The following is a 12,796-nucleotide window of genomic DNA, read 5'->3' on the forward strand; positions in this document are numbered from 1 at the left end:
AAAATATTTATCTATAATAAATTTTAATTATAACGTAATATTTATAATAAAAATGGTGTTTGCACATTTAATTATTATATTTAAGAAGGAAAATGTTTTTTACACTATTTACATTAATTGACAAACCATTTTTAATACTATTTTGGTTATTAAAAAATTAAATTTTACATTTGTAAAGAAAATGTGAAAACAATGATATTCATTTAAGAACTGAACAACAATACAAGTTTTAATAACAAGTTAAATTTTGAACTGATAACCAAAGCTTTCATTGGCAACGTACAGCACAACAATGGACCAAATCTTCATTCTCAGAAAGTTCTGACGAGTTTGAACAACGTTGAATTGAGTTTATTGAAGAAGGAGATTCACTGAAGACATAATATTAATAAGATTTAAGTCCAATTACATGAAAAAAATTTACAACATTCAAAACAAAAGACAATAATTTATGAATGTTCTTCCTTAATACTCTACTTTTTTCAATAAATAGCATGATCATAATTAAGCATTGATACAACATAACAGAAGAGCCAAATGAACAACAACAATTACTTTTTATTGAGAGGATGCAAGGCTACTTGAAACTTGATTAAATAAAAGTTTGAGCTCTATGAGGTGCTTAATTAGCATAAATCTAGCTATGCTTTTGGTGGAGTATTAGCAAACTTCCATGAACATCTAACAAATGTATCAGTAGTCCAATCTCCAGCCACCTCAGATATTGGTACAGCATCTGTAATCTCCCTCAATTCATTTTCACTCAGCTTCACTTCACATGAACTGATATTACTATCAAGATTTTTTATCTTAGTCGTTCCTACAATACATGAAACAAAACAGGTCTTTGTTAAAAATGACTGATAGTTGTCAGCGAAAAGAACACGACCAGTAATTGTCATTTTCGGACTAATCGTTAATTCATACAGCAAGTTTGATTCACTCACCTGGGATTGGTGCCAAGTCATTTCCTTGATGAAGAATCCATGCAAGAGCAAGCTGTGAAGGTGTACATCCATACTTCTCAGCCAACTTTTCTATCCTGGAATATAAGATCTTGTTCTTGTCAAAGTTCTCCCCTTGTAGCCTTGGTTGAATTGCCTGGTAGGTTGAAAGAGATGTTATGAACAACAAACATGGAAAACTTTCAAAATCAAAAGAATTCAGAACAAAGGATTTACTTCATACCAGAAAACTGTCTGCAGGCACACTTTCCACAATAGCCTTGCCACCAAAAAAACCACGGCCAATGGGACTGTATGGTACTAATCCAATTCCAAGCTCCCTGTAAGTGCTCTTAGTCAAGAAATGAAAGAAATAACTTGTTTTCATATGTAAGAAACATGTCATCACTTTTCATAGTCAAACCTTAAAGTTTTATGTTTGTGGGTCTTATTTTTCTGCCGATTTTTTAAACACACTTCAATGGTCCTAATTGAGGTGAATCCAACTCTAATACAAACCTTGCTAGAACTTTTTTATTGGAATAGATGTGAGATTTACCAAGTATGAGTTGTCTTGTATAAAAAACTTGCTACATGTAATATAAAACTAAGACTCTATGTTTGGGAATCTTGTTTTTGTTATATAGCATTCAAATTTTTTATTTCAATTAGACTTCCAAGTCATATTTAACTTCCTAAATAATGCACAAATTTAAACGGTTCCAATTCAAGCAAGTAAAACTATTTAATCACAAAAGTAGGTCTAAAAAATGAATGTAAAAACTAAAATATATCATTTTCTTTTTGCTTGAAACTAATCTCTTAAATTTAATTCTTTTACTTCAATTCTTTAAAATATGTATGTTATATTAAGGTGAATACTATTATTTTCAAGCTCAATAAATTTTTACACATATTTTATAGTCATTATTTATCTTTTATTAAAATTTATTTTTCTTTATGATTACAATTTTTTTAATGATCAAGATATCTTTAAAATGAATTGTAAAGGTTAAAAAATAATTTTCCTATTTTTTGGTCAATATTTAACAGTGTTACAGATCTAAACGTTGATCTTAAATGACAAGACCGCCCATGATACAACACCTTCCACGGTTTGTGGAAACAAATGATCAAATTGTCTCAAAAAACATTTACATCAGACACAGCTACGAGAAGTACCTGCAAAGTGGAACAATTTCTTGCTCAATTTCACGACTCCAGATGGACCACTCCATTTGCAGAGCAGTGATGGGATGAACAGCATGTGCCCTCCTAATTGTGTCAGGGCTTGCTTCCGACAATCCTATGTATCTTATCTTTCCCTCTTGGACCAGCTTTTTCAGCTCACCCATCTGTCATTCAAAAGAAACACAACAACATATAAAACACAGAGCCACCAAATCAACCTCACATCAAGAATTTCAAAAAGTGTTTGATGGCACACTAACAGTATCCTCGATTGGTACTGAGGTGTCAACACGGTGCTGATAATACAGATCAATGTAGCTGACACCAAGGCGTTGAAGGCTACCCTCGCAACATGATCGAACATATTCAGGAGAACCGTTCACTATCACATTATCTGAAACCATTTCGACGATCCCAAACTTTGTGGCAATCTGAATCTGATCTCGAGGCAAGTCGCTGAGCGCCTGAGAGTTAATCAAAATCTCATGTTACATTACATCGTCGATTGTTATCTGTTAAACTGAAACAGACATGTTGAAAGTGTTATAATATAAGGTAGTTGACCTTTCCGATCAAAACTTCATTGGCATGGGGTCCATAAAAATCTGATGTGTCAAAGAAAGTGATCCCTTTACTGAATGCATATTTGATCAAAGATATGCCAACCTCTTCGGGGACAGGATCGTTGTACACTCCGGTCAGACCCATACACCCATATCCCAACTTAGAAACCTTGAACACACCAAAAGCAGTAACCAAAAATGATTCACACAACACAAATTAATGAAAGACATCAGATCAATGTAACAACGTAGGAACTAACCTCAAGACCTTGACTTCCAAGCTTCACTCGAGGAATATCTGCCATGTTTTTGCTCCTATGCGAATTTCTCTAAATTTTTGTACCATGTCTTTCTTCTGTTCCTCTATAAATATGTGTTGGTAGATCTAACTTTACTGCGACGCTTATTTTGACTTCTCAACCACGTAGCAGAGAAGGATTTTTATAAGTAATTAATCTATCACAAATTTATATTATTGTTATATGGCTGCTAGAGAATTCTATATATATAAATCTTAGGAAATGACATATGAACACTTTAATTTTAACAGGAATGGGTCCATTAGCCTATTATTTACAAAGATAAGGTGAAAGCATGTTCTGATTGCTTGTTGAATGAGTTCTTATTTTTGGTTGTACGAGAATGATCAAGTAGAGAACACTGAGGTATGTGATAAGAGGAACAAGAGTTCCTAATCTAGGAATTTTCTCTTGGCAACTATTGACAATGGTTATGAAAACACTAGAAACAGCAATAAGTGCATAACTGACAAAAATTTAACATCAATGTATAAATTCATATGGTCAAATTTAGAATTAATGATTGAATCCATTGACATTGCTTGGTATATTTGTGTTTATGTGTTAATATTCATAATTTAGTTGTATGTATTTTTTTTGGTAAATTAAGTTACCCTTTTATCTGTGTATATATTTGTTTGTTATGAACATCTTAATAGTGTAAGTAGTTGATGGTGTTTTGTAGGTCAGGTACAAGGTGGTGATCCAACAAACAACATAAAGTAGGAGGATGACTATGTATATATTTTTATAAAATTTTAGGATTGCACTTTTAGTTTTGATGTGATATAACTCTTAGTAACATAGTATCTTTTATATATATATATATATTATGTTATAGTTATATTTAAATAACTATAATTGTATTTTATAATATTATATATTCTCTTTAAGGTTCTGTTTTTTTTATTGCATTTGAGGAAGTGGATTTGAGGGAATTTGAGAGGATTTGAAGATAAAGTTTTTTGTCAGTTTATTTGAGTAAATTTGGAGTTAAACAAGAGTGAATTTGGAAATAAAATTTGTGAGAATTACTATAGAATTGTATTGACGTGACAAATTAAAAAAAATTATTTCCAAATTCACTCTTATTTACCTTCAAATTCACTCAAATAAACGACAAAAAAATTTATCTTCAAATCCTCTCAAATCCTCCCGTTCAAATCCAGTTAAAAGAACACCGTCTTAGAGAGAATATATAATATTATAAAAGTGCAAAAGCAAAATCAAAATAAAATTCCCCTTCTAATTGCCGGTCTTGTATTTTAACATGAATAATAATTGGTGAGATATGATCAAATCAACGTTACTGACATATTCAATGACGATGTCAATACGTTCATAACAGTTGATGTAATTATAAAAGTAGCTAAATTGACTGACATCGATAAACTAAATGTCAAATTAAAAGTAGTTGAATTTACTGCAACAAAGAAATAAAAAAGTTGACTTTAATTAACAGAATTCTATTCCCTCCCAACAGTAGACCACTTGCACTCTCTGTATCTCTCTCTATCTCTCTCTCTCTATATATATATATATATATCAAAGTTCAAATGTAGTTTATAGCAACAAACTCATCAACACCAAAGGCATTGCAGCGAACTCATCAAATGGCGCAGATTGTGAAAATTCCTCGTGTGAAACTCGGAACTCAAGGCCTCGAGGTATTAAATATTCTTAGTTTTTCTCTTTTTTATGATTCAATTTCATTGCTTTGGCAAGCATGGTATTCTGATTTTTTGAACAGGTTTCGAAGTTGGGATACGGTTGTATGGGTCTCACTGGAATTTACAATGATCCACTTCCGGACGAGGAAGGCATATCTGTTATTAAACATGCATTCGATCAAGGAATCACTTTCTTTGACACTTCTGATATTTATGGGGTCGACCATGCTAACGAAATTTTGGTCGGAAAGGTATCAAAATGAATTCTTTCCACAGTGACGAGTTTGAATGTTATATATGTTCAGTACCTGTTTGACATAAATCCCATCATTTTCTACTGCAAAATTGCGTTTTCTTTTTATAAAGGGTCAGTGGAATCACTTTGTCATGATGGTTGATTACTTTGTTTTATTCTGCTTGACCAGGCTCTGAAGCAGCTACCAAGAGAAAAGATCCAAATAGCTACCAAATTTGGCATAACAAAGATTGATTTTTCTGGAATGTCTGTTAAGGGCACGCCAGAGTACGTGCGGTCATGCTGTGAAGGCAGCTTGAAACGTCTTGGTGTTGAGTACATTGATCTCTATTATCAGCACAGAGTGGACTTATCAGTACCAATAGAAGATACAGTTAAGGATTTGTTCCTCTAAATCTATCAATAGTTTTTAGTACATATTATATCAATGGTTTTGTAATGGTAATAGTATTATAGGTAGGTGAACTCAAGAAACTGGTGGAAGAGGGGAAAGTGAGGTATATTGGATTATCTGAAGCAAGTCCAGATACTATAAGGAGAGCACATGCTGTTCATCCCATCACTGCTGTTCAAATGGAGTGGTCCCTTTGGACTCGTGACATTGAGGAGGAGATAGTTCCTCTCTGCAGGTAAGTTCAACTTCTTCTCCAGCTGTAACATACACATCAGCTAGCTGCATGAAAAGTGATAAAAAAATGTATTTGATACAGGGAGCTTGGCATTGGAATTGTACCATACAGCCCTCTTGGTCGAGGTTTCTTTGGTGGCAAAGGAGTTCTGGAAACCGTGTCAACTGTTAGCTTCCTGGTATAATAGTTATCAATGTTCTTCATCTTTGATCATGTGTTCATCAAAACGCAAATACTTGAACAAAAGCATTGATTTTCCACATCAAAAAGACTTCACTTAAAAAGAAAATTTTAAGATGAATCTGGGTGTGTGATAAATATTTGTTTCACTTATCAGATGAGACATCCACGCTTCCAAACTGAGAACCTGGACAAGAACAAAAGACTGTATGAGAAATTAGAAAGACTTGCTGCGAAACACCACTGCACTCCTTCACAGTTGGCATTGGCATGGATGCTCCACCAAGGCAATGATGTTGCGCCTATTCCTGGTGAGTGACTAAATATATTTTTCTGTTTTAAATATATAAACTGATAAAGTATTAAAATTAACACACTTACTACTTCTATTAACTAGAAACCTTAGCATGGATTATGATTCTTGCACCCTCAATCTAGCAACCTACTATGCTTACTTTTGTTAATTCACCCGTGCAATGTTAACACAACAAATTAAACACATATGTACTTTTCTCGTGGGGAACGTCTGCAATAAACTCATGCATTTAGTGTGTTTTTCTTTTGAGTAAAATTATCAGGTGCAATTATTGGGTATGTTTAAACACATTGGAAAAGTTTTTATATGGTATTTCTTATTACATATGAATTGTCATCAATCGACCATTTTCAAAACTCAAGTTATTATTCATGCGGGTATGCTTCTTAAATGTGGTTATCCATAAGTGTACACTTAATTATTTTTCTGAATTTGTTTGGAGCGTACAGGCACTACTAAGATTAAGAACCTGGATCAAAACATTGGTGGGGTATCATTGAAATTAGCAGAAAGTGAGTTGAGAGAAATTTCTGAGGCAGTTCCCATTGATGGCGTAGCAGGGAATCGACACTTCTATGGATTAGCTAGTTTTGCGTGGACTGTTGCTAATACACCTCCAAAAGATCCCAGGGTCTAAACTTCAATCACTCAAAATTCTTTTTCAATGGAACAATATGCACTACTATTCGTGAGATGAGCACGAGTTAGCTGATGTCTGTCATCGTATGTAAAATCCTTAGTATCAGTGTTCGAATATGCGTGTTGAATTTAATAAATCCAATTCGATTATGGCCTCTCCATGATTGAAATATTTGGTTGGTTCAAGTTTGTAGTTTGCTGTACAAGTTTGTGATGTAACAAAAAAACAATGAATAATGCAATGTACACTCTGAGGTAGGTGAGTCTTTGCTCATTAATGTTTTAGGTATCCAAATGTGCACTCAAATTTAATGAAAAGTCTTGTACTTACTTATGACGACTTAATTTAAAAATGGTTTGGACTCTATATGATTTATTCTTAAACGGTAAATTTGAAGTTAACTACCTCACTTTTATAAATAATGAACAAATGTACCTCATTCCTCTTAAAAAGAAGCCCAATTCCAAGTAATTCCCAGTAAGTATATGCAAAAGGAGTTGGTTCCTTTTTATTAATTAGCCGCCCATGTTGTAGGCTATGTAACAGGTGGATCTGTTTCATGTATTTTAGGGCTATGGAGCCAATAGTTATAGTTTTTCAGTATTCAAAAACTGCAAATCTATCCAGTAATTAACGTCTACAAGAAATGAAAAACTTGAGTGCACATTGCATACCTAAAACATCAATGAGCAAAGACTCACTTATATTGGATTATAAATCTTAAGCCTACCAAAAACTCTATTCCTCAATCTATATACAATATCAATAAAAATAAAGGAGATCAAAAATTGAAACTGAATCTCTTTCTTAACATACATAACTCACAAACAACACCAAAAATTCCCAGGACAAAACATAAAAGAGATCTTTACATATCTAAATATTACAAATAATATATTTAAACAATTGTATCATATAGTCATTTTCCACCCAGATAGATCTAACATTCTGTATCTATCATATAATAGATATGTAAAAAATTGAAATCCAACGAATTTTTGTAAATTATCTTCTCTACTAGAGTTATCAAGAGATAGTTTATTTTTCATAATAACTTGTTTTTTATCATTCCAAGACATAGCTATCTCTTTTTCAATAAGTTTGCCTAAAAATCTTAACAACAAAAGTAATGACATTAAGGGGTTAGAATGAACGATAATGATATTATAATAAGATCCTTATTTTTATCTCATTTTTGAACTAATGTAGACAAATTGAACACATGTTTTTTTTAACATCGATGTTGAGAATAAGTGTCCAAGTTCCATATTGAGTAAAAATGAAAAAGTGAAACAATATATAAAGATGAAGATCCATTAATCCATTATTTTAAGGTTTTGGATAAAGAGTGTTATCAATTCCTTTATAGAATTGATCTTAGATTTCATTAATGTTGTATCTCTTCATGAATTCTTTGTGTTTATATTGGTAATCCTAAATCAAAGTTTATTCACCATTTCCTTCTTGTTTTTTTCTATTGAAAAATTATACACTATAACTTTCAATTTTTATACACATTTATAACATCTAATTAAAAATAATATTTTAAATTTTATATATAATTCATTATAAATTATATTATATACGTTAAAATAAAAAGACTTTTTATTGGTGTTTGATAAGCATTTAGTGAAAAATGAGATGTTTGCTTATCATCACCCTTATTCACACAAATTATTTCTTTACATTTGTTATTTCAGATTTTGTATATAACTTTTGAATTAATCTCTTAAGTGAGATGCTTCAAATCGACACAGAGGTTACTAATCATGTTTTCTTGTATCTATATTTTCTGTATTAAGATTTTAATAGAGAATAAATAATACAAGATTATTGAGTACATATAAAGGGTGTCAAATTAATGTGTCTAACTTTAAATTTGTATTTCTCAAAAAGAGTTTAATGATTTAGATGTATACTTCTTTTTAAATAATGTAATTAATCTTTTTCTATATAATTTTGAACTATACGTAACTGGTACGTAATATATTATTCCTTTATGTATTTCTTTTAATTATTCATCCGTGATTAGCAGTTAGAGTTGTTTTTATGTAGTGTCATGTTCGCGTCCAGTAGGTTTATGAGTTAAAAGCAACTAATTTGAAATTAGTGGATTAAGAAAACTAATGAATTTATAATTACGTGTTGTTAATGGAAAATAAATGTATTATGTCGGAATCGAATATCATTTATTTTTTTAAATCTTCATTAATCATATTCATTTTAGTTAAAATTCATGAAAGATAGATGAAGATTGATTTATATTATTGAAAATTCGATTCAAGTATCATAATATATTTAATTTGACTTTTTATATGTATTTTAAATGTTAATAACCTAAAAAATATGTTTTATTTATTATTTTTGTAATACTAATATTAAAATACAATATCATATTTTAATATTATATTACACTATTATAATATTTCATTAATATTAGTTTAATGTTGAATCATTTAATTTTGAAAATATGTTCACACACTTATCCACTAATATTTTTGTAATAACTAAAAGAAATATTGTCATATATTGAAAGATCTTTTTCCTTAAACTTAATTAATAGATGAAAATATCTTTAAATGCATTCTTAAACTTAAACTATAATGAAATAAAATATAAGTTAATAAATGAATAATTAATAAAAAGTAATAATACACATAATATTTTGTATTTCACCCTTTCGTGTGTCAATTCATTTCGAAAGACGAAATATTAATAAGACTAAGTCACATTTATATTAATGAGTTTTTCTTATGATGGTCAACTTTTTTGTTTTTACAAAATATTTTTTTTTTCATCCAAACATTTTCTTTAACGAATAAATGAAAGTACAATATATAATCATAAATTAAAAAAAAGAAAAAAAAAAGAAAGAGGTCAAAGCAAGTTTCATTAGTTGAAATTCAGGATCTTATTGATGAATAAAAATGAGAAATTTTCACCTTAATTTTGCGTGACACGTTTAGGATGACTTTAGAGTTGCAGGGTCAGAAATTATCATCTTGTCAATTCCATTCTCAACTACTGTCCTCTTTGTCAACACGATAACTTATCAGGCATGCAATAGAAAATGAAAGAAGTGCATTTACTGTCCAGGAATTAATACTAACTAAACATAAAATTATATATATTTTTCTGTATTTTTGGTTGATGTGATTATGCAGCCAACATCATTCTCACAAACTCCTCATAATCAACGAGACCGTCACCATCTAAATCAGCCTCTTTCACCATCTGTGCCACTTCTTCGTCTGTCACCTTCTCTCCAATGGTCCTCATTACAGACCTCAACTGCACCCACACATTAACCCATTTTATTCAACAAATTCAATTAACACTCACAATTCTCTCACCAATCAACAAATCTAACCTCACTCGCCGATATATAACCGTCTTGATCTTTGTCAAACACTCTGAATGCTTCCTTCAGTTCCTCTTCTGCTTCACTTTCCTTTTCCAATACAATACAATCAACAAGCGTCGTGGTCAAGACTTCGTGCTCTACTACTACAGTATATGAAAAAATAAAATAGAATAAAAATTAATGAGCATGTGATTCGATTTGATATGCACCTTCATTTTTCTGGCCATGAGATTCAAGAATTCCCCGAATTCTATGGTTCCGTTGCCGTCTGTATCCACTTCACTCATCATGATTTGCAACTCCTCCAGCGTTGGATTTTCATCTAGTGAGCGAATCGCAGTGCCTAATTCTTCGATGTTTATGCAGCCTTTTCTCCAATTTTATGAACATTTATATCATATTCACACAACAGAAATGCAATCGAGTGTATGATTAAGAAAATCAATGTACAAATTCAACCATCAAAAGAAAACGGAAGTGAGATCTCAAGAACGCGAAAACAGAGCTTAAGAAACACATATACATACCATCTCCATCTTTGTCAAAGAGACAAAAGGCTTCCAAAAACTCACCAATCTGTTCTTCCCTCAAGGCCTCCTTCATGCTCACTCTCTGTAATGATACACAAATACGGTATTTTCTAACTAACTTTCACCACAATACAAACTCATTTTATGCAGAGACGAAGGAGCACTCGTGCCATATATATATATATATATATATATATATATATGGTACCTTCATACCTTATTTTTTAGTTGTGTGAGTAAAACACAAAAAAAAAAGGAAATAATATATACATATAACACATAATAGAAATATAAAAATAGTGTGAAAACGAAATAGAATATAATTGTGTGTATATATAAATTTAATAACTAAACTGAATAAACGTGGTCGTTTTGACGAACTAGAGTCCAGGTATTTTGTCTTGACTATTCAATTTGGCGAATTAGTGAAATTAGGTGCTCAGTTTTCGTACGAAACAAGGTCAGGAATGTACTTAGGTTTGAAAAATTAATTATTTTAATTATACCTGCCATGCGTAAGCGCTGAACTATAGAACGTACGGCACATGCAATTATAATGTTGTGTTTTGTAAAATATAATTACAGCAAAAGATTATATTAAATTTTAAATGAAATATACTATTTTTGTAATTTTTTTAAAGCATGTTAGACAAGAGTATTTTTTCCGTAAAAACTGACCGTATAAAGGAAATTATTGTAACCACCAATTAATACTAAATATGGCTAAATTGTATAGTTAAATTAACTTGATTTATATACATAGATTAAGATATATATTTTTGTTAAAATCTGAAAAATAGTTTTCAGACTTTAAAACAAATGAGGTAATATAGTGAAAAAAAAAGTATAATGAAATTAAAGTGGCAAAATATGAGTTGTCGCATTTGGAAATTAACAAAGAAGTTGACCGAAAAGTTAGGAAAGAGGAAAATATAAGTCCTACAAAAAATCTATCCCCTATTCCAGGGACAACAATATAACAACTAAATGGATGGATATGCGTAGAAAAAACGTTAAGTATATTTTCAGTCTCAAGACTTCAAATTGAAATATGTTATTGTTTCAAATTTTAATATATTTTGGATATTAAATTTTAAATATCAATAGAAATAATTATTTTAACTTAACGACATCAATTTTTTTTATGATATTTGATACTAACTTTAACTTTAAATATATCAAATAATATAAATAATCAAATACTAATATAAAATATCACGTTAAAATAAGTTTACATGATTAGATTAAAAGTACTATATTTACTTATTTTTTAAATTTGAGAAACAATTAAAACAAAAACAAAATATAATTTTACAGTTAAGTTTAAAAATTAAAAACATGTTTAGCTCTAAAAAAACACGTCTTTAAACTTAGGTGAATTTAATTATTTTAATCAAAATTTATTAAGTTTATTTGAAGTTTCAAACGCATTTTTTAACTAATATTGAAAAAAAAAACAGAAAAAACAATTCAAATATTATCATGAAATGTGTTTAAAACATCAAATAAACTTTACAAAATTTAATTAAAATGATTAAATCTACATATTTTTAAAATTGATGGCTAAATTAAATAAAAATTTCAAAAAAGGACTAATTCTAATTTTAACTTAAAAGTTAAAAAATCAAAAATATATTTAACCCTTATATCAATTATGTTATAATTTATTTCATTAATTAAAAGGTATATTGCTACAAAAGATTAAGAATGAGAATTAGTTTATAACATGTCAATACTAGATTTTAAAATTAGGGTTTGCTTAAATTGCATCGTAATGTTTTTATTTCGTATCATAGTATATATTATAATATTTTTGTTTATTGTTATTTTTTGTAAAGGTTTAAATGTAAATACATATGTTTTCAATAAATATCTACAGCTATACTAAAATACAAATTATTGATTGTTCTAATGTTTCCTATTTTTTTGTAAATAATTCTAAATGCTTAATATTGTTTATGGCTAGATTAGGTTTTGATTAATATAATTATGCAGATACATTCCAACAATTGACTTTGATTTTTATTCAGTAACTGAATAGCGTGTCTTTACCGGGAGTTGGATCACACACGTGTTGTAGAAAAGAGCATATTAATTGTCTATAGATCTTTTATTAAAAGTTAGGTGTTTTCTGCATCAATTTATTTGACTTACAAACTTATTATAAAAGAATTTAAAATTAATTATTCATGGTATTATTAGTCCAAACTGTAA

The 12,796-nt window shown here is 29.8% G+C and overlaps 3 protein-coding genes across 3 annotated transcripts; 1 reads left to right on the forward strand and 2 right to left on the reverse strand.

Annotated features, from left to right (window-relative positions):
- Nucleotides 1-538: 538 nt before the first annotated feature.
- Nucleotides 539-3,038, reverse strand: LOC124823289 (putative aldo-keto reductase 1). Its single transcript, XM_047295474.2, has 7 exons — nucleotides 2,959-3,038; nucleotides 2,700-2,867; nucleotides 2,396-2,599; nucleotides 2,127-2,299; nucleotides 1,189-1,285; nucleotides 948-1,101; nucleotides 539-820 (listed from the first exon to the last, which is right to left on the reverse strand). Exons 1-7 carry the CDS (start codon nucleotides 3,001-3,003, stop codon nucleotides 642-644), a joined length of 1,020 nt encoding a protein of 339 aa, XP_047151430.1. The 5' UTR covers nucleotides 3,004-3,038; the 3' UTR covers nucleotides 539-641.
- A 1,459-nt stretch (nucleotides 3,039-4,497) lies between these two features.
- Nucleotides 4,498-6,976, forward strand: LOC124823287 (putative aldo-keto reductase 1). The gene is made up of 7 exons (XM_047295473.2): nucleotides 4,498-4,664; nucleotides 4,748-4,918; nucleotides 5,093-5,296; nucleotides 5,380-5,552; nucleotides 5,634-5,730; nucleotides 5,890-6,043; nucleotides 6,498-6,976. The coding sequence occupies exons 1-7, from the start codon at nucleotides 4,611-4,613 to the stop codon at nucleotides 6,683-6,685; spliced, it is 1,041 nt and encodes a 346-aa protein (XP_047151429.2). The 5' UTR covers nucleotides 4,498-4,610; the 3' UTR covers nucleotides 6,686-6,976.
- Nucleotides 6,977-9,672: 2,696 nt separating this feature from the next.
- LOC124823284 (calmodulin-2-like) lies at nucleotides 9,673-10,743 on the reverse strand. Its single transcript, XM_047295471.2, has 4 exons — nucleotides 10,580-10,743; nucleotides 10,262-10,419; nucleotides 10,059-10,139; nucleotides 9,673-9,979 (listed from the first exon to the last, which is right to left on the reverse strand). Exons 1-4 carry the CDS (start codon nucleotides 10,653-10,655, stop codon nucleotides 9,845-9,847), a joined length of 450 nt encoding a protein of 149 aa, XP_047151427.1. The 5' UTR covers nucleotides 10,656-10,743; the 3' UTR covers nucleotides 9,673-9,844.
- Nucleotides 10,744-12,796: the final 2,053 nt, after the last annotated feature.

The sequence above is a fragment of the Vigna umbellata genome, chromosome 5 (genome assembly GCF_029865625.1).
Source record: "Vigna umbellata cultivar VRB3 chromosome 5, Vumbellata_1.0, whole genome shotgun sequence".
Lineage (NCBI taxonomy): Eukaryota > Viridiplantae > Streptophyta > Magnoliopsida > Fabales > Fabaceae > Vigna > Vigna umbellata.